Source organism: Paramisgurnus dabryanus, chromosome 20 (genome assembly GCF_030506205.2).
Source record: "Paramisgurnus dabryanus chromosome 20, PD_genome_1.1, whole genome shotgun sequence".
NCBI lineage: Eukaryota > Metazoa > Chordata > Actinopteri > Cypriniformes > Cobitidae > Paramisgurnus > Paramisgurnus dabryanus.
In genome coordinates this window covers 18274117-18294534 of record NC_133356.1, presented here as the reverse complement: position 1 = coordinate 18294534, position 20418 = coordinate 18274117, and the positions used below count along the sequence as shown (strand labels likewise).

The following is a 20418-nucleotide window of genomic DNA, read 5'->3' as shown; positions in this document are numbered from 1 at the left end:
ATACACATAAAACTCTCAAATATCGGCCCGATATATTGGACGGCCGATATATCAGTCCCTCTCTAGTTAGGATGTCATTTTATGCAACAAAAAGTTGTTCTAACCCCAAATATTATAAACCAATACATAAACGACACAAAAAGATTGTCATATTAAGTGAACAGGAAGGACTGGCATATCATTTGCAGGCAAAATTGGAATTTGGCGTATGTATTGCACGAGTTTTCACACTTTGTGCTATTTATTTGCATCTCCATGAGACTGGGCTGGACTAGCTCAAGTTCCCATCATACTTAAATTTACCCATTGTGGCTGATCGTTTGTTTCACATTTTAATGCAAAATTTGACAATGTTCAATGTATTTAGTTGCAAATGCAGTCCTGCTCAGATTTGATGTAGCGCTGATCTTATGGCAGCGCTCAAAACATGCTCATATATCATAAAATAAATGTATTATTGATATATCTTTATGTTATAGGAAACTGAATAAGCAAATAGTCTGTAAATTCATTTTTTTTCTCCATACTCCATTTTCTTTTTTCCATACTAATCCAGACTTGGAAAAAAATTAAAAAAGGTTAATAAAATAAATAAATACAAAAACACCAATGAGATTTTCACAGGCTCAGAAAATAAATAACTTTACAAAAAGTAGAATTTCAAAGCTGATGCTCAAATTCAGAAAAGCTAGAACTTGGATGAGAATTCTGAAATTAAACTCTGCTTCTGGTTTAAAGGGGAGCATTTGGACGACTGCCATTTCATGCAATTTCATAAGCAGCTTAGTAAAGAACATTACTGAGACAAACTCTGAGCATCCCTTATGAAAGAGTCACATGGGTTACCACATGAGAGAATAGCTTAATTTTGAGTTTGACGAGTTTGAAAAGTCTTTATGAGGCGTTGTTCAGAGAAAAAGAGGCAAAGACCTTGAAGGGGTCAGTGATGAGACAAACTGCTCAGACCCATAATCCTGCGATTCTGAAAGGCAAATAAAAAATATATTTTTAAATGAACTGGCGGGCTACTGCAAGCCGCTTAGCCTACATCCTGACCTGAACAGCCACGCTCCGAGCTTTAAATGCTTGAATACAATGATAACATATTGAGCAGACCTTTCCGTGTGTTGCTGAAGATGGATCAGTGTAAAGCCGTAAATCAGAAAGCCCACTGTCGCCTTTATAAATCCCCAGATAGGCCATATTGAGTGCTAGATTAGCATAGTCTGAAACAAGGCTGCAAAAGTCATCTCCTCTTTGTTGCTGGAGACATCAGCGTCATGATAAGCAATCAGCAATAACAAAACCAACAAGATTAACCGGAACCACTGAGGGGAAGCTGTCCAACAAAGATACAGAGATGCAGCTTGTGTGTAAAGACCGATAGCTTGCAGGTTATAATTTTTTTCCTTTATGTATGCATGCATGCATGCATGTTTAGTAGAAAGATTTTTATATATCTTAAAGAGATGCTTAAATCTGTATTTTATCTCTATCTTAATGTTTACAAATAATAATTGTCTTGTCTAGTTTAGTTCTTCATCACCACTACATGAATAGTTGTTTAAAGAAGCATTATGGTAAAGTGATATTTGGTAGCCAAATTCATTATATATTTTGAACTTATTTCCATCTACATAAATAAAGTGAGTCTACAAAACATGTTTTTTTTTATATCTGTGTAAGACTACTTGGTTGTCCTTACAAAAACTACAAAAGCTGTGCATTAAATAATATATAAAAATGCACAATGCTTTAAGGCTGGAATTTGAGAAATTATAATTAATTAACTATTGCATCCTTTGCTATAAACACATATTCAGGATTGGGGATAGACGTAAATGAACAAAAGCAATACTTGATGCTGAAGCCTGAGGCGCATTCTTGAACTCATTAAACATTTTTTAAGAGGTTAATATAAATAATGTACCAGATGCACTAAAGTTGCAGCTGGTGATGTGGTTGCTTCCGCTCCCAAAATATTAACTCCTAGAAATGCATCCAAAAATTGTTTAAAAGCCTTCCAGGAATCTGATATGAAATACAGCTTAATACATGTCAAACCTGTCTTTAATAGCATTTGGATGGGAACATTTTGCTGGAAGGACTGACAGGTGAGCTAAGAAAGTTTCCTACTACTTCTTCATCCTGTCAAAGTACTGGCAACTCATACAGCAAAGCTGGACATTAAACAAACAATAACTTATTAAAGCACAACTTTGAAGTGAGTTCATTAAACAAGTTGCCTCAAGGGTGAAGAAACTTAACCCAAAAGGCAAACTTCAAAATTAAGTGCTGTATGTCTTAATAAGCTTTGCAGGTCCTCGAGACAGACGGAGACATAATTTAACCGTAACCTTGGTGACCAGCAGTACCCTTGCTGTGTAAGCACAATGGTCTTACTTTCAACCGAATACCTGTGCTGACTTCAAAATGTTGAAAGCCCTTCACAAGCTGATTGATTGAAAACATTGGTTCTCTTGTTAGCGTTGTACCAAAATGTCATTCGATGCAAATTCACTGGAGCTCTGGGACAGTGGCGGAGTTGCAGAGTTGGCGGTAAAACTTGGCAGACCCTGCAGCAGGCTGACTGCTGTGAATTGATGCATGGTGCAGAATCATTTACAATGCCTTTGGTCTGCATAGATCACTCACCGACATTCCAGAATGGATCCAAAGTATTTCAACACAACAATACTTTAATCGACATTTCAAGGTTTTTGAAACTTTCCTGAGGAGACTTGCATTGCTATCTGGACGTGCATTATATATGCAAATAAGCAAACGTTTTATTACCAAAACTTATGTCACAATATCAAAACATTCACTAAAATAAATATACTCAACAGACAGATTAAACTACAATATAAATATACTAAAATATGGTTGTAGTAAGTATAAGTAATACTTGCGCTATTTAATGTTATTTATAGTAATTAACGCATAGAGACGGTGATATACAAATGTGGACATGTGCAGATTCACGCATTTGATACATTGGGCTTAAACAGTGCACCCATTGTTATTTATATGTAGTTTTCAGTTATGAAAATCCTTTACAATCATCAGTAGTAATTCATCATTAGTATCTTTTAACATCGTGAGACAACCGCACACTGAAGCCACAAGGATCTCCGTTCTGTTTTTCTCTACTATAAAGAGCACCTATTGTCCGATTCACATTTTTAAATTTCCTTTGGTGTGTAAGTGTGTATTTGTACATGTTAACAATTTCCAAAAGGTACAAACCCCAAAGTAAACAATGACGCGAGATATCGTCTCCAACATAAAATCTCTTTTCTTGGACTACAACACACACACGGATTGTAGGCAACAGTTTACTTCCTGGGGAATTGGTGATGTAGTAAAAACCAACATTATTATAGTTCATCCCACTTTGTCTCACAGACTGTAAGTTAACTTCTGTTAGCATTGCGACAGAATCTTTCAAACATGGTAAGGAGCGTCACTTTCCAGCTGACGTCAGAGCTATTCAGGCCAATCACAACGTACAGATTAGCTGGCCAATCAGAGACACAGAGCTTTTTAAATCTGTGCATTTCAGGAAGAGTAATACCATCAAAATGTATGGTATGTAAAAAATAATGTGTTTTTTAACCATAAACGACGCGGTCACATTGTATTATACCAAATACACAAAGTAACGTTGTTTTTTTAGTCTTCACCATACTTGCAACAGAAAAAAAAATTGACCCAATCTGTATTTTGTTCATATGGAGGCACCTCAGAGAGCTCATCTAGGATCATCTCCTTGTCTCCTTAAAGGAATTAAGTGAGATGTGAAAAGCAAACTGTGATCCAAGTTCAGCCCCTTTATTGTGGCTCTGGTCACACATTCAGCTGTGCAAAGCACTTGAGAAATGAAGAGAAAGAGAGCAAAGCAGTTTGACAAACTCAAAAGGTTACGTCTCACTTGAGGTCGATTCCACATTTCCCATGACACCCATCTGCCATGTCCACTTATCAAAAAACTGACACAAAGCAAACACAGAGAGCCTGTAGTCCCTTTCTAAACATTTGCGGTAACCAATAAGGGTTTACTGCTAGGACGCTAAAGGGTCTTTAAAGTAATGAAAAGTTAAAGGAAGAATTATTGTGACCTCACACATACAAGACCTAACGTATCCGAAAAAATAAATAAATAAATAATGCAACAAAACTCAACATTCATTCACCATGAACTCCAGTTGCGAATAAATGCCAAGCATGTAGGTCAAACAACAAAAAATTCAGATCTTCACGGATGATAATGCAACAACTGAAAATACAATTACCTCTCTGTGCTGGAGCAATAATCTGATGCTGTAAAAGCCACCCGAGAACACAGCAAGAGTTTCTCTGAAAACTGTTACAGCATACCGAGAGTAGCAGCCTTTAATATTTAAACATCAATGCTTCCATCTCAAATAATTACAACCCTAAAATATTTATATTCGAGTGGCTTTCAGAAGCGCCGGCTTTTTGTGAGAGGAAAATTGGAAAATTGAAGCGACAACCGCATTTCACAAGTGGGCGGTGTAGAGAGGCGCAGCAAATGCGTAAATATTCTTGGAAACATTACAAATCCACGAAAGGAAAAAAGCCTTAATGTTGTACTTTCCCACGAATCTCTATCTCTAATGACCAATCATGTGTCACATTAACATGATCAAAGCCTTTATATGGACAAATTGTCACCTAAAAATGTGCATTATGACTATTAAAAAAATAAATAATTCACACAAGTTCATTAACATCAAATGAAAAGCATCTTTATTACACATAATTCAGGATTCATTACGCATATAAGCAGCGCAAACATAAAATTGGCCGATGATTGTTATATTAAATTTTCCTGACTAGTGTTGAACAACCATTTGATTTTCCACAGAAAGTCATTAGCTCATTAATCTCTTTCTCAAGTACCCACGCATCACGCTTTCTCGATTATCCCCATTAATGTGCAGGTGCCGTTGCCGTACAGGCAACTTGGTGAAAAATGAAAATGATCACCCAAATAAAGCCCTCGGTGTACTTGCAATTTATTTTGATTGCAGTAAGCGACTTCTGAGATATATAAAATGATGATCACTTCTGCACGGCGTGGCTGTTTGTTTGCTTCTACAAAACATGCCCCTAAGGCTCCCATCTTCCCTAAAGCGAAAACTACTTAAAATGCGCACTGCTCTGCATGTCAACAAGCAGGGAGATGCTAAAGACAGGACTACAAGTGGAGCGCTGATAAATGTGTGCAGCGGTCACATCATTACATCCCAGGCAAGACTTGCCACAAGTAACCCAAATCAATCTTGTTATCTGTATCCCATGAAGAGGTCATCTCTTTCCTACCGCATTCATCAGGATGTTTGGCAGGGTAGGAGAGATCTCCTGCCTGGATTACACATTCATAAATCAACAGCAGAGGACCGCTGGACTTTGAACTTGTGGGTAGAAGTTTGTGAATTTTGGATAAAGAGGATCAGATGTGTATTTAATCACACATTTTCTTCACAGCACTTGGTTGTCTTTGAGGACTTTAATTTGAGCCACTGCCCTGCTTGATGCCATATTTTCCATCCGTTTTTCCTGCTGGCGCAATGGAACTTTAGTTGAATTGAGGTCTCTCTTGTGGAACTATGCAAATGTTTTTGTTTAAATGCATTAATTTTCTATTATGTACAAGAAACACCAAAAGTGGGATAAAAGAGCACTATCCAAAATTTCTACAATGCAGCGTGGGGCAATATTTTGAACAACAGGTGCTGGCAAAATGTGTCATTTTTGACAGGGGTGGCATTTACTGGCTTTTGTATCTGAGCTCCTCATATACCAGGGTTCCCACACCTTAGTTAACTTCAAATTCAAGGACCTTTCAAGGACTTTCCAGGTCCAATACCCTCAAATTCAAGGACAAAATGTGGGGACACATTTCAAGTGAGGGCAAGGTTACATTGTGTTACCTTTTAAGATACATTGTAACAGTTCCCTTTCGAGGGAACTCGGACTGCGTCACTGAGGTGACACTTTGGGGATGCCTCCAGGGGTAAGTGCGTCTGAATGTGTATATCAAATTCAACCAACGGTGAGGCTTTACGACAAAGACAGGGTGACGTGGGAGACAGGAAGTAAATCGCTATCTGAAATATTGCCAAAGACAGCATTACAGGGACGCAGGAAGTATGGCAAGGGAGACTTAGCGTCTCGTTCCTTTCTCAGGGAAAAACAGTTACATACGTAACCAGAGACGTTTTTATGTGTCAAACACAATTATGCAAAAAAGCATTTTGGTATAAATCAACATTCGCATACAAAAGATATAAGCATTTACTGTAAAGCGAACAGTTTAGCACGTTTCCAAAAAAAAGTCTAGAATTATTGTGATATTATCCTACACTACAAAGGGAATATGGATTTTTTTTCCAAAAAACTTATTGAATAAAATAGATTCCAGCACTTTCAGTGACCTGTATCTATGTATGTATATTTTCAAAAACTTCCCAGGGTCTTGAATTGTTTCCCCCAGATTCACAAATTTTCAAGGATTTCAAGGACCCGTGGGAACCCTGTATACAATATAACTTACTTTACAAGCAAACTGATTAATTTGCAAGAGGGAAATTTATCGAAATGCTTAGCCTAATTCAGAAATTTGCCATGTCTGATGATTTTGTACATTTTGACCACACAGAACAACACAGAAACTCGCTGAGAAATGGTTTAGAAAACAGGTAAATTCAAGCCAATTCAAAAGCTTTAACTCAACTTGTTATCACAGTCCCTGCTCATTGATCAGATAATGAACAGCAGACTGCATCAGTCCTTCATCTGGACAAACAACAACCCCGCTTGCTCATTAATCACCTAAGAGGACAAGAGAAAAAAAATATTCATTGGGCCGAGATGGCCTTTCAGTTAGGTAAGGACCTGGCCTGATTGAAAGCTCACCATTGTGATGTGTTTCAGTATGTGTCTATCTATCCATCGGCCCAACCAGACACATCAGCTACAGCCAAATGGTTAAAACTGGCCACTGGATTGACAGCTCCAATTGAATCGTTGGCAGAAAGAGTGGAAGTACTTTTCCCCCTCCTCCGTGACACTCAATTAGGTCAAGCTTGCTTTCCAAAAAATGTGTCATGGCTTGAGTCCAGGTAACATTTCACATTCCAGTGATAAAAAGAAAATGATCAAATTAAATGGAAGAACCAACAGTCACTGAGGCTGAAACAGCACTAAGAGTGAATATTACTGTGGGCCTTAAGTGCAGTCTTTCCCTTGGATAGACCTAAAGTCATTAAATGTGTAATATAGGGAAGCATTTTGACCAATAAATACCTTTAGACAAAAAAAAAAATGCAGAATTCATTTTTTCATGATCCCATTTTTCAGACTTTAGTTGGTGTGTAAGGTCCTGGCAAAATGTGTAGAGCATAAATAATGCCTGCAAAATTATAAAGCTCAAAGTTCAATGCCAAGCGATCTATTTTCTTTAACAGAATTCATTTTTTCAAGACATTTTGACTAACCTCCGCCCACAGGAACACGCCAGTCGCCAGCTAAGCTAAGCTGCTGTCGCATCACAACACACTACTTTACTACACTAAAGTATTTCTGATATATACTGAATATTTGGTTTTACCTCATTTGAGGTTTTGCATTAAAGTTCTCATCATCAGAAGCAATCATTTACGGGGTTACTTTTACATTTAGCCAACGACTTTATACAAAATAACTTACAAAAATGTGTGTATTTCCACCCGTAAAAAGTGCTGTTTGTTGTGTACTCTTATTCAATTAATTTAAGGAACAGATGTGCTTACATTAGCCGATATTCAGTTTGTAATATTTATTAATATTTTTAGCATTCTGCTTTCTGTGCATCATAATAGCTTGTTAAACAAACAACATCTGCTTTGTCAGAATAGAGTTAATAAAGTCAATATTGCAATGAACAAAACTTGCATACTTGCACACATACATAATAAATTAATTTGTACGACAAATTCTTCTAATCTGGCTTGGACAAGAGAGGTTTTAACACTTCTGATATACATCCAGAACAGCACTGGCAGTACAGTGTGATTATCATGTGAAAGCTTGATGTATTACATGTATAACAATCTCACTCACATCATTTACATATCAAATATTCCTTGAAGCTTGTTGATACTGAGGCGATGGCAAATGAAATAACAAATATAAGCAAAACCCTGATGAGGATAACAGATTCAGAGAATGGCTGGATGAACAACCTGTAGTTATTCCAAACAAAAGCAAATAGAGAAATGTCCAGGTTCGTTTTTTTCAGTCGAGATGGTTTGATTTTGGCCAAGAATTTTTATTTTGGTACATTGTACATGCACGTACAATTATGTTGTTATTTACCAGAGAGCATGAAAAGATCAGAGATGGCAGACTGTTCATCCTATTCGGTCATTTCTAAAAACTAAACCCTGGATTCATCCAGTGTTCTGCATTCAAGTAGCTTTGCGGTTTAAGACCTAAAGCCCCTTTTCAAAGATTTTACGTCTTAGGGAAAAAGATCCTTTAGAACTCATTTGATTCCTTTCCAAAATATTTAAAGAGAGCCAATTAAAGGAGCATCACTTTGAGCCAAACAAATTGAAGTAATTGCTCTCTAATGGAAACAAAAAGACAAAACTTTCAAACACATTACTCTTAAGTCTAGGTTTTTTAACCTTGCATCAAACTATATTAACACAGTGCAATGAAAAATTCATGCATAACAGTACCGATTTATAAGATCAGTCACAAAACAGGTAAACACAAGGACAGATCAAAAAATATATAGATTTTTAGGTTTTTAATTACAACTGAATTTGTTAAATGAGAAAATATACATTGATATGAAATCAACAAATCTGTCTAATAAATAACTTTAAAAATGTTTTAACTCACAATTGTAAGCATCAAGTATTACCACATTTATAAGCACCATAGATTGTATATGGACGAAGCATCTCTATAGACTTCCATTGTAAAGTAATGAAGCCAAAATATCTTAAAAATGATGGCTGACATCTTGCGCCAATGTCATCATTTGGAGCCAGAGTCTGTGCAGTAGTGAGCGTGAGGTGGAGCCGTAGTATCAAAGCACTGCACATTTTCCTATTTGACTCAATCACAAACATACAAATCAAGTCGTCACACCACTTTTTAATAGCATCTAATAACCAACTAAAACCAAACATCAAGTTAAGAAATAAAACAATTGTTGGGGGGAAAACTAATTTAAATTAAGTTTGGCTCCCATTCGCTTAGAAGACGATGTTAAGGATAATGCCGCCAGGCACTAGGGTGCGATTGAAATGTTTTGGTTTCACTTTTCAGGAGGAGTGTGGCACCCCTGATAACAATAGTGATAGGACAATGTATTGCAGAGGCCAATATATCATATATTGATATACCGATAAATCTTTTCAATCGGCCAGAAACTCTCTCATCTACTTTAATTTGATGTTTGCAATAAAAAAGACACTCAGTATCACTCAATATTAAGCTAAAGTCTGACAGACAGTAAAATGACCAATCATTATTCACTTTTTAACATGATGTTATGTTGTGTCTTATTTAAAGAGTACAGTGAGATGTCAGATCCACATTAATTATGTCTTGTAAGTACTACAAAAGGCTATATTTATTGTAATAACATTCAGCCATACAGCTTTCTTAATATCGGTTTCGACCATTAAAAAAAACATATCGGTCGACCCCTAATAAGCACTAATAAGAACCAAAGGGCATTTTCACATAGGCCAAAAACAGCCAAGAAATGTAACTAGTTGAATACACTAAAGATTTTAACCAAGCCTTATTACAAACATGACAGCAAAAGAAAAGGAGAGATGAGGATGTGTTTAAAAATCTCTATAAGTCTCATGCTCATAATAATTTGTGTCAATGGACAGACTCATTACATCAGAGGTCTTATTTTCAAAGAGCTGAATATTTGCGGAGCGAGCCTCATCATCCATGATGACTTTTAAAAAGCTATTTCCATCAAAGTCTCTGTAATTCCCTCTCGTTGTCTAAATGTCGGAACATAAGCTGCAGCTCAGTTTTGATTAAGAACAGATCCTCATGTCTGACACTCTGTTTAATATGGGCAGAATTAACTCAACTTGATTACCTTTATGTATCACCACAATCTACTGGGTGGTGGTGACCAATATAGCAGGTTTTTTTACTTTTAACTCTTCATGATGCCTAAGACAGAGAGGGGGAATACACTAGAAACTGAAAGGGACAATGAAACTGGGATATGCAGCAGGGCCGACATAAACCTGCATCTCTGCAAAATAGAGCAGGTGACGGCGATTTACTTACTACTAATCACCGTATCGACTTTACTGATGAGATACGCATAAGAATTGCAGGCAATTTTTTCTCCAGCTCTACTGCACAAGCACCATAGCTCTGGTTCCAGTGTTTCAAGAGGTCTCCAAAATCCCCACTTAAGTCTAACAATGTTATAATAACATGAAGTGTAAGGATAGACTGTGAGGTCAGCTCACATTGCCTGTGTGCTGGCTGAGCCTGGGTCCAAAGTCACCCTGACACACCAAAAGGACAGTGGATAAGCAGCACGTTCATTCTGCAACTGTTTGAGAAAAATTTCAGTGCCAGCAGGTGGCAGTAGTTTGCATTCATTACATACAACGGGAAACTGGAAGAGCTAGTGACCACTGGGATACAAAACATCAACAAAGCAGCGCTCACTTACTAGTTTCACACAAATTGTAGTAAGAGACATAATCTAAAAAAAATCTAGAAATCATAATGTATGATTTTTTTAACTATTTATTTGTATGATACAGCTGCAAATAAGTATTTGAACACCTGAGAAAACCAATGTTAATATTTGGTACAGTAGCATTTGTTTGTAATTACAGAGGTCAAACGTTTCCTGTAATTTTCCACCAGGTTTGAGGGATTTTGGCCCAATCCTCCACACAGATCTTCTCTAGATCAGTATGGATGGTGTTCTTGGGATGGTACTCATCATTCTTCTTCCACCAAACACGTTTAGTTAATTAGTTCTATTTTGGTCTCATCTGACCACATGACTTTCTCCCATGACTCCTCTGTATCATCCAAATGGTCATTGGCAAACTTATGACGGGCCTGTCGCTGTCGCTGAGAAACACAGAGTTTGAGCTCCCTTCAAAGATTCTCTATTGGGTTTAGGTCTGGAGACTGGCTAGGCCACACCAGAACCTTGATATGCTTCTTACAGAGCCACTCCTTGGTTATCATGGCTGTGTGCTTCGGGTCATTGTCATGTTGGAAGACCCAGCCTCGACCCATCTTCAATGCTGTAACTGAGGGAAGGAGGTTGTTCCCCAAAATCTTGCAATACGTAGCTCTGGTCATCCTCTACTTAATACAGTGCAGTCGCCCTGTCCCATGTGCAGAAAAACACCCCCAAAGCGTGATGCTACCACCTCCATGCTTAACACACGTGCTGGTTTAAGCAGGGGAACCTTCGGTGCATGATACATGATTTCAAACCATGATGTCTTAGTGTATTACCAACAGTAACCTTGGAAACGGTGGTCCCAGCTCTTTTCAGGTCATTGACCAGCTCCTCCAGAGTAGTTTCTGGGCTGATTTCTCACCTTTCTAAGGATCATTGAAACCCCACAAGGTAAGATCTTGCATGGAGCCCCAGTCCGAGGGAGATTGACAGTCATGTTTAGCTTATTCCATTTTGTAATGATTGCTCCAACAGTGAACCTTTTTTCACCAAGCTGCTTGGAAATGTCCCCGTAGCCATTCCCAGCATTGTGGAGGTGTACAATTTTGTCTCTAGTGTCTTTGGACAGCTCTTTGGTCTTGGCCATGTTAGTAGTAGGATTCTAACTGATTGTATGGGGTGGACAGGTGTCTTTATGCAGCTAACAGGTGCACCTAATTTAGGATAATAAATGGAGTGGAGGTGGACATTTTAAAGGCAGACAAAGGTGCCAATCACACCAAAAGAGTTTATGGCAGTTCCAGGTGCCTTTTTTTTAATGATATTCTATGGGCAGGTAGCGGTTGCGCGCTGTTTATGCGCTCTGAGCGCCTTGCGGTTTTTGCCGCCGGCCGCAGCACGCGCCTTTGAAGGAACGCTGAGACCGGAGAAGCGCCCGATTTCATTCGCTTCTTTCCATGGTTAACCCCAACCATCACATAAAACTTTCTGCTACTTCACATCTTCAATAAACATCCTTCTGTTTGATTTATAAGCTTGTTTCCTCATGGGGACATCAAAATGTCCCCACAAGGTCAAAACAACACTGGTATTCCTATCTTTGTGGGGACAATTGGTCCCCACAACGTGATTATTACCAGGTACACACACACACACACACACACACACACACACACACACATGAATATTCTATTCTATTCTATTAATTCTATTAAAAATAATATAAATATTTATATTAGAACTGCAAGTGCAGTTCTTTTACTTTCAGGAATGCCGCCCTGTAACAATGCCTGGTACAGGCACACACTCACAAAACACAAGTGAGCAACATTAGGTGATGCACCTCATCCAGACATTAATTACAGTAAGGATTTTCAACTTGCCAATTGATTTCAGATAGTCTCTCTGGAAACGATTTAAAGTAAAAATATAAAACACTCGTTCCTAGCCTGATTTATAGAGTCAGCTGGAGGATGAAGATTGACACATTTCATTTTCTTCCAGCGTCGGCTATCCAGAACACCATCAAAAAGGAAATGTGCAGGCAGCATGTGTTTTCATTAGCCGATATGGATTAATGCACCGACTAATACGGATTCAATATACTAGGAGAAAAGAGAATGTTGACTAGCAGTATATGTTCTGTGCTGAGGACAGATGAGAGTTTACGAATAATAATTCAAATGACTTTTCTCCGAGAACATTCTGCCCAAATGAATCTCATCCCACCAGCTGTCCAGATCTCTGGCAGAATCATACTGATAGCCTGTCTTAACAGGTAGCATGTATTTGACAAATAGATATGTATATACTATATGTATCTGCCAGGCTGCCAGGAGCATCTTCATTTTGCATCAGCCATCCATTTCTGACAATCCAGAAACAGATGGTAATATCCACACAGAGAGGAGCATTCAAATAGGACAAAACTCAGTTAGAGCACTGCATTAAACATGACTCTTTACAAAACTAACTAATGCGAAGAGTGTTCAAACTCAGAAGCAGCACAATGAAATTTATGCAGACAACATGCCAGCATTAAATGAACAAAGCCCGTCTCTCCTCCACTTACCAGTGATCAACTGAACACAACCGCTCCCTGGTTTCAATTAAAATGCCCAATTAAACCCAAGCTGGGCAGACTAATGTTGTTAAGTAATCCGAGTTCACAAAGCTGTCCGATTTATGACTGTTCTCTATATTCTGTGCACATTTTAATTTCTTCAGTTATAGCTGCAATTAAATCGACTGCTGCATTGTTTACCATGGCAGCAACTCTCATTTGGAGTTTGGGTATTAATGGAGTGAAGATGATAAACGGGCAGCTATTACCTTAACGGCTAACACAGCGCTCCACAGAATGAATGAAATATTTAAACAGCACTTTATATTTATGGTGTTGTTTTATATATAACCTTAGTTAGATAATGGCCAAATTAACGCTTAGCAAAGTCTTGACAGATTAAATTAAAAAAGAAGAAAAAAAAGAATATAGATCTTGTAAACACCTTAGCACCGCCCAAGGAATAAGGGTTTTTAAACGCCATCTCCCCACAGATATCAATTCTAATATATGCCAGGCATGCAGCATATTTCTGGCCATTGAATGTGATTGGACACAAGACTTTTGAAGAGTGCTGATGTAACATCAGAACAGCACTGGGACACTCTAGTTTTTTATCACTCCGCAACAATGACACAATAAAACAAAACAACAACAAAGTTATCAATTTTAGATGCATTATAGCAGATGCAGTCTCGCTCGCTCTCTTTCCCTGTCACTCGTTCACACATGTTTTGTTACACGAGTAACTAATCAGAAAAAGTCCAAGCCTTGAAACATTAATTCTACTGATATTTTCTCTTATTCTCCCATTTTTACAGACAAGGCTTAACATAGCACCAATGGTACGATTCACGATTTTGCATTTCCTTTGGTGTGTAATTGTGTATTAGTACATGTTAATGATATGCAAAAGGTACAAACCCCAAAGTAAACAATGACACGAGTTACCGTCTCCAACATAAATCTCTTTTCTTGGACTACAACAAACAAACGGATTGTAGGCAACAGCTTACTTCCTGGGATCGATGATGTTGACAAGACCGACATTTCTCCCACTTGGACTCACAGCCTGTAAGTTAAATCCTGTTAGCATTGCTTTGTGGCAAATCTTTCAAACATGGTAACGTCATTTTCCAGCAGTCGTCATAGGTATTCAGACCACAACGCACAGGTCAGCTGGCCAATCAGGGAGAGTTTTGTACACAACTGTGCATTTCAGGAAGACAGAGAAATCTGAAGCTACAAAAAAAAAGTATGATATTTGGAAAATAAAGTTTTTTTGTTTATACTGCCTAAGAGGCATATGACTGACAGGAAAAGCAACCAATCACGTTTTACTTTTGTACAATGTCATGTTTAGGGGCTTGGAGATGTCGCCACACAGAAAACCATGCATAATTTTCAACATGCAGCGGTTATTTGAGCTTGATGAAGCATAATGTAACCGGTGTAAACATAAAAGATTTCTTCTTGGATCATCAGACATCTTTGTTGTTGTTTCCGGGTAGAAAGTTAAAGATTGCGAGCGACACATACATCTTCTGGAAATCCTGTTCAATACAACCAATCTGAGGACAACTTTGAAATCTGTTAGTGTTTTCATAAAGGTGTTCCATATGCATGAGACGTCCAGCCAACGTTCTGAACACCTAGTCTTGGCTTTAGTTAAACCATGTCTGTGAAACCATCTCTTATGTATATTTAATAATGTATAAATTAGTTCCAGTGCTTTATTCTGATTGGCCAATAGCTGCGTTTTATTTATGATTAAACACTGTTATGAATGCTGTACCAATCGCAGCATATTAAGCAGCATAAACATATGTGAAACATTCTGTTGCTGTTAACAGTGCATCAAGGACTATTTTTTCCAGCGGAAGGAAGACTTTTTATGATTTTACTTAATAAAACACGAAATATTTTTTAGCATATGCCATTTTTGGCTTTTGTGCGTACGTAGACTTTTAGTAAGGACCCTACGCACAGTTTTATAAATGAGACCTCAGAACTCTACCTGTAATGCTACTTTTTTTATAAATAGGATTTTAAAAAATCCCCAATTAAATGATTAAAATCTGTATGAACCAGTAAATTTTATCATGTGTGCTTGCTAGTGCTGCTAAAAAAAGACAATAATGAAACAGCCTCAATGTATCATCTGCTGGGAATATCCTAACACGCATCTCCATGTGTTATTAATATGCTAACCTCAACAGCATGAATAAAGTTCCAAGCATTTTTCCAGGGATGATAACCTATCTCAGGAAACGTTTACTGCCAATTGTCAAGTTTGGGAAAAACTGAGACGCCTCCATGGTGACAACAAAAACCTTGGCAAGCGCTCAAAGAAAATCTGCTTTTGATTTCCCGACCAACAGCAACCCCATGACCTCTTCTGTCTTTCAGCCGCCCTTTAATTTTAGTCTGAGAGTGGAAATGACCCACAACTTCTCTGCGAGTGACATCATGCACTTTAAGCGACGGCTCTCAACCATCATCTTTGACACCCACTCTTCTACACACCTTTTTAAAAAAAGCAATCTCACGACTGCTCTAACCTCTTGATCGTTTTACCTCTCTAGTCATCCAAAACCACCTTAATGCACCCCTCCCGTTTACTCAAAGTGTGAGCTACAGCTACATTTCTGTAACCCACAACACCACCATAGTCCAATCTCTAAAAATAGGAGTCTTGAGATAGAAATATATTTTAAATGTGGTGTTATTTTTAATAAATCAAAACTAATTATCAAGCGAAAGATCTAAAAATAAAAAAATCTGTCATCATTTACTCAATCTTATGTTAATGTAATTGATGTTAATTCAAGGTGTAAACAGGGTCATGGTTCACCGTGAAAAACAAATGCATGTATTGACTCAATAATATAACTAAATGCTGATTCTGTTGAATGACCTTAAGGATTAAACTTAAAGGCAAATCTCCTGTAGTCTCCAAAACATGCATTACATTAAATCTCATTCAACCAAAGAGTTCAAATATAGAATAAATGTATTTAAATGTATTTAACTCATAAGAAATGTTTTCTATGTAATTAGGAACTAGGAATAACTTTGGATCTTAAAAAAAACATTACTTACGGCAAGTGCTTTAGACAGTCTTGTGCGGAAGTCATTAAGGACAATCGCAATAATCTCCTGGTGAGGAATGTAGGCATTGCCAGCCAGCAGGTACACTTTCCTTGACCGCACTAAATCCAGGGCATCCTGAAAGGGAACCTTTGCAAAAGAAAAATTATAATTAGGATCGGTTGTTTTATGTATGTAAGAGATTATAATAATGCCAACTTCTATTGCATTTTTAAGAGCTAATGCCAAATAAAAGTAAAACAAACAAGCAGGTCAATAAATATGGTTACTAAAATACATTTCTACCTTAGATAGACAAAAATCATAGCCCAGATCTTTAAAAGCGTAGTGGGTTTTGTATTAACAACCTAACGGAGGCCCAGAAAACAGCATGAAATATGCCTAACAACTTACTTTGTAGAAATCATATTCTTCCACAGTGATTCCACTTAAACCATAACTGGAATTGATGAGCTTGTCTTTAAGCATTCTCTTCTCCTCAGCACTGACCTGTAAAGAAAATTAATTCAATTAATTACTTAAGATTAAGAAACAGTAAAGAAATAACAGTGCATTGTTATTATTCAGGTATCATTCAGGTACTGGTAAGTGAATGTGTTCAGGCACAGTTCTGAAAACATTTTAACAACCCTTTACTCATGTTGCTCTAAGGGGGAAACAAACTGACTGACATGAACTATAAGGCGAGCAATAACTTCAGTGGTAAACCACTGCCCCCTACAGGACAGTATATGAAAACCACTTACACCGGACACAGAACGTTTCTGATGTGACAATCATCATGGGTGAAATAAAAATAAGTAAAATCAAGGCTTTAACAGGTGCATGTACTAAACATTTCCAATGCCATCAGATACAGGGCATGAAGTTTAGACTGAAGCAGAGGGAGAACACACTTTTTGTCTTTAGGGCTGTATTTTGACAGTGTCAGAAAAGCTTTAAAGGGGACAATTCAAAACTTTTTTAAATGTCAAATAAATTGATGGTGTCCCCAGAGTACGTATGTGAAGTTCTAGCTCAAAGTACCCCATAGATAATTTATTATAGCATGTTTAAATTGCCACTTTATGGATGTGAGCAAAAATGTGCCGTTTTTGGGTGTGTCCTTTAAAATGCAAATGAGCTGATCTCTGCACTAAATGGCAGTGCCGTGGTTGGATAGTGCAGATTAAGGGGCGGTATTATCCCCTTCTGACATCACAAAGGAGCCACATTTCAATTACCTATTTTTTCACATCTTGCAGTGAATGATTTACCAAAACTAAGTTAGTGGGTTTTTTTTTTCACATTTTCTACCTTGATACAATCATTGGATACACAATTATTAAAGCAACTTAAGCAGAGAAAAAGTTAGATTTTCATGATATGTCCACTTTAATATACATTTACTGCAAACACTCGAGTTATTTATAGTTTCAATAAATGCAAATTAAAAGGAGATTTCCAGTATTATCAGAGGTGATGGGGTTGAAATGAATACATAAAATAAACTCACCGTCTCATACTTCAAATTATTTTTATGCAAGAAGTCAGTCTTGTGTTTTGAAGACAGACAGCCAAACCGATAACGGAAAAGATCCATTTCCTGTTGGATAAACCATCTCCTGAGGTCCTCACTAAATTGAAATAAAACAGTCATTTTATTTATACAACACATTTGTGTGGCCACAGTACATAATAGAATTTAATAAATAATTTTAAATGTTGAAAATAAACGTAGACAAAACCATTCAAATGTTTTGTCTGTTTAGGCTCATCTAATATTAATAAGAGAATAAATGCACAACAATAAATAAGTTGCAACAATGAAGCAACAAACTTTCATACTAGTTAAAAAAAAGTTTAAGGTATACTAGAGCCACATATACATAAAAAACTGAGCAGATGAAACACTCATTATCATTCTGTATCAGAACATCCAATACTTACGTCTGACAATATGCCAAGCGCAGAATAAAATGGGAGATGTGATCTTTCCTTCGTTTTTCATATTCAGATGGTCCTCCTTGAATCTTGCGGTCATCCTAAATTATTAGTATAGAATGTTTGAAAGAGAAAAATATAAAACGTATTATAAACATTTTTAAATATATAAGTATTGCAGAGTGTCATATATAGCCTATTTAAAATCAATCAACTAGGGGTGTCACGATTCTCCAAATCCTCGATACGATTACTCCACACACAGGCCTCTGCAATATGTCCTATCACTACACTCTATGCATCGAAGTCTTTTCAGTAAAGGCATTTGTAGGAAGGATAATTATATAAAGTTAAAAAGTACATATGAAGAGTATTGTCCTCACCAGTTCTGCTCTGACCGGGAAGTTCAGACTTGAAAATTCAGCATCTAACTTTTTGCTGTATTGTTCTGTATTTTTTACATAGCTCACACCAAGATTTTCCACAGTCTTGAGTACTAGAAAAAGAAAATATATATACACACACACGTCAAATAGGCATATATCCACATATACATTTGTGTATGTGTGCACATGATAATCCTGAAAAAACATGGTTGGAGCACATTCTATTAATAGCCTCAACTGTAATATTTATTTATTACATATTTTTTATATTAGGTTCCTTTATGCATGTTCAAATTTTAAACAATGATAAAAACATATCAACAAGTAAAACAAAAAGTTTTGAGTAGACTATATAAAGTAGCACAACATTTTAGGTCCCCATGAGGAAACAAGCAAAGGAAACCAGTGTGTGTGTGTGTTTTGTGTACACGCAAATGTATGTGTTGAGTCCAGTGGATATATACATTTTCAATGTAAAAAAAGGCAAATATGTTCAGGTGAGCATTTAACATTTCTGAGCAAGACTTACATTTCAACCTTTCCACTGCAAAGGTTTCAAACTCAGTAAGAGAGATGTTTTCCAGAGGAGGTTGTCCATAAAACTGAAGACAGTGATCGTAGAGATCATTCTGAGAAGCACCAATCGGCTTCTTTCTTCTGTTGCCTGAAAATTGCATTGCAATTCTAGGCACAAGCAGAGTTTCCACAGTGAGTATACAACAAGCATCTGGTTTTATATGATCAAATCATCAAAGCCTATTGTGATTACAGCGATGAAGACCTTCCATAATTACAAATGCTTTTAATTGGTTTATTGATTCCCTAGGCTACTGCCTTTCACTTAAAACAGTTAAGTTAAATATGTCTATGCTGTTGGAATATCAAGAACAGGTGCGTTCCCCTCACAATATAATGTCAGGTAACGTTAAACTGTAACAAGTGTTACACTAGAATCATAGAAGTTAACATGCAGAAATAACTTAACTTAGTTCTTTGACACATGATTTGCTTATTGTCACAAGTCAAAAGTCCTATTTACAACGTTCTACGTGTCAAACGGCGTTTTTAACGTTAAATACTTGCCGACTAACAATAGCGGTTTTTTACGAAACACAAAAACACTACTGCATGTAAATGTAAATTAAACAAAAACTCACAACTGTAACCGAGTGCTGTCTGTCTCTTCCCGATGCCTGGATCCCGCCAACTAGCTGACGTTCCAAACAAAGCGCGGGTTTATGACGTCACTCTCGATCTACACCAATCACGTTCTGTAAAGGGATCTTTTCCGGGGCGTGTCTTATCGCTCTGTAAAGTGAGAAGTGCCAAAGACTGTATAAATAACAAGACGATGCAGCGAAATGGATAAAGTTCAACGCTCTGTACGGACGCTCTCTAGTCTTTCCGATGTGTTCTATAATATTTTATATTGCTTGTCATTACGTTTTTCGTATAATAAGGTAAACTGAGCGGAAAACCCCCGTTCAACTAAGGGTGCTGCCCAAAGGTGTTATATTGCGATCAAGTGTGAAGACTTTTTTAAAGGATTTGTGTGTATGTACCTATGTACATCATGATGTACACCCGTACACGCATTGCCGTTTGAAAATGTTTACCTTCGTGATGCGTTCTAAAGTCGATTTTTTTTTTTAGAACAGTTTGATACCACAGGTTGTTACAATGCAGTATAACTTTTACACATATTTTTATGTTACTGA

General features: G+C 37.2%; 1 protein-coding gene across 1 annotated transcript in view; it reads right to left on the bottom strand.

The window, feature by feature from the left end:
• Window positions 1-19941, bottom strand: part of prim2 (DNA primase subunit 2) — a 54806-nt gene extending 34865 nt beyond the window's left edge. Inside the window, exons 1-7 of the mRNA XM_065296833.2 lie at window positions 19858-19941; window positions 19230-19384; window positions 18698-18810; window positions 18321-18415; window positions 17887-18007; window positions 16785-16880; window positions 16383-16520 (exon numbers count right to left, since the gene is read on the bottom strand). Of these exons, the coding sequence (XP_065152905.1) occupies window positions 16383-16520; window positions 16785-16880; window positions 17887-18007; window positions 18321-18415; window positions 18698-18810; window positions 19230-19377 (711 nt within the window). The 5' untranslated portion in view covers window positions 19378-19384; window positions 19858-19941. The remainder of the gene's footprint in view (window positions 1-16382; window positions 16521-16784; window positions 16881-17886; window positions 18008-18320; window positions 18416-18697; window positions 18811-19229; window positions 19385-19857) is intronic.
• Window positions 19942-20418: the final 477 nt, after the last annotated feature.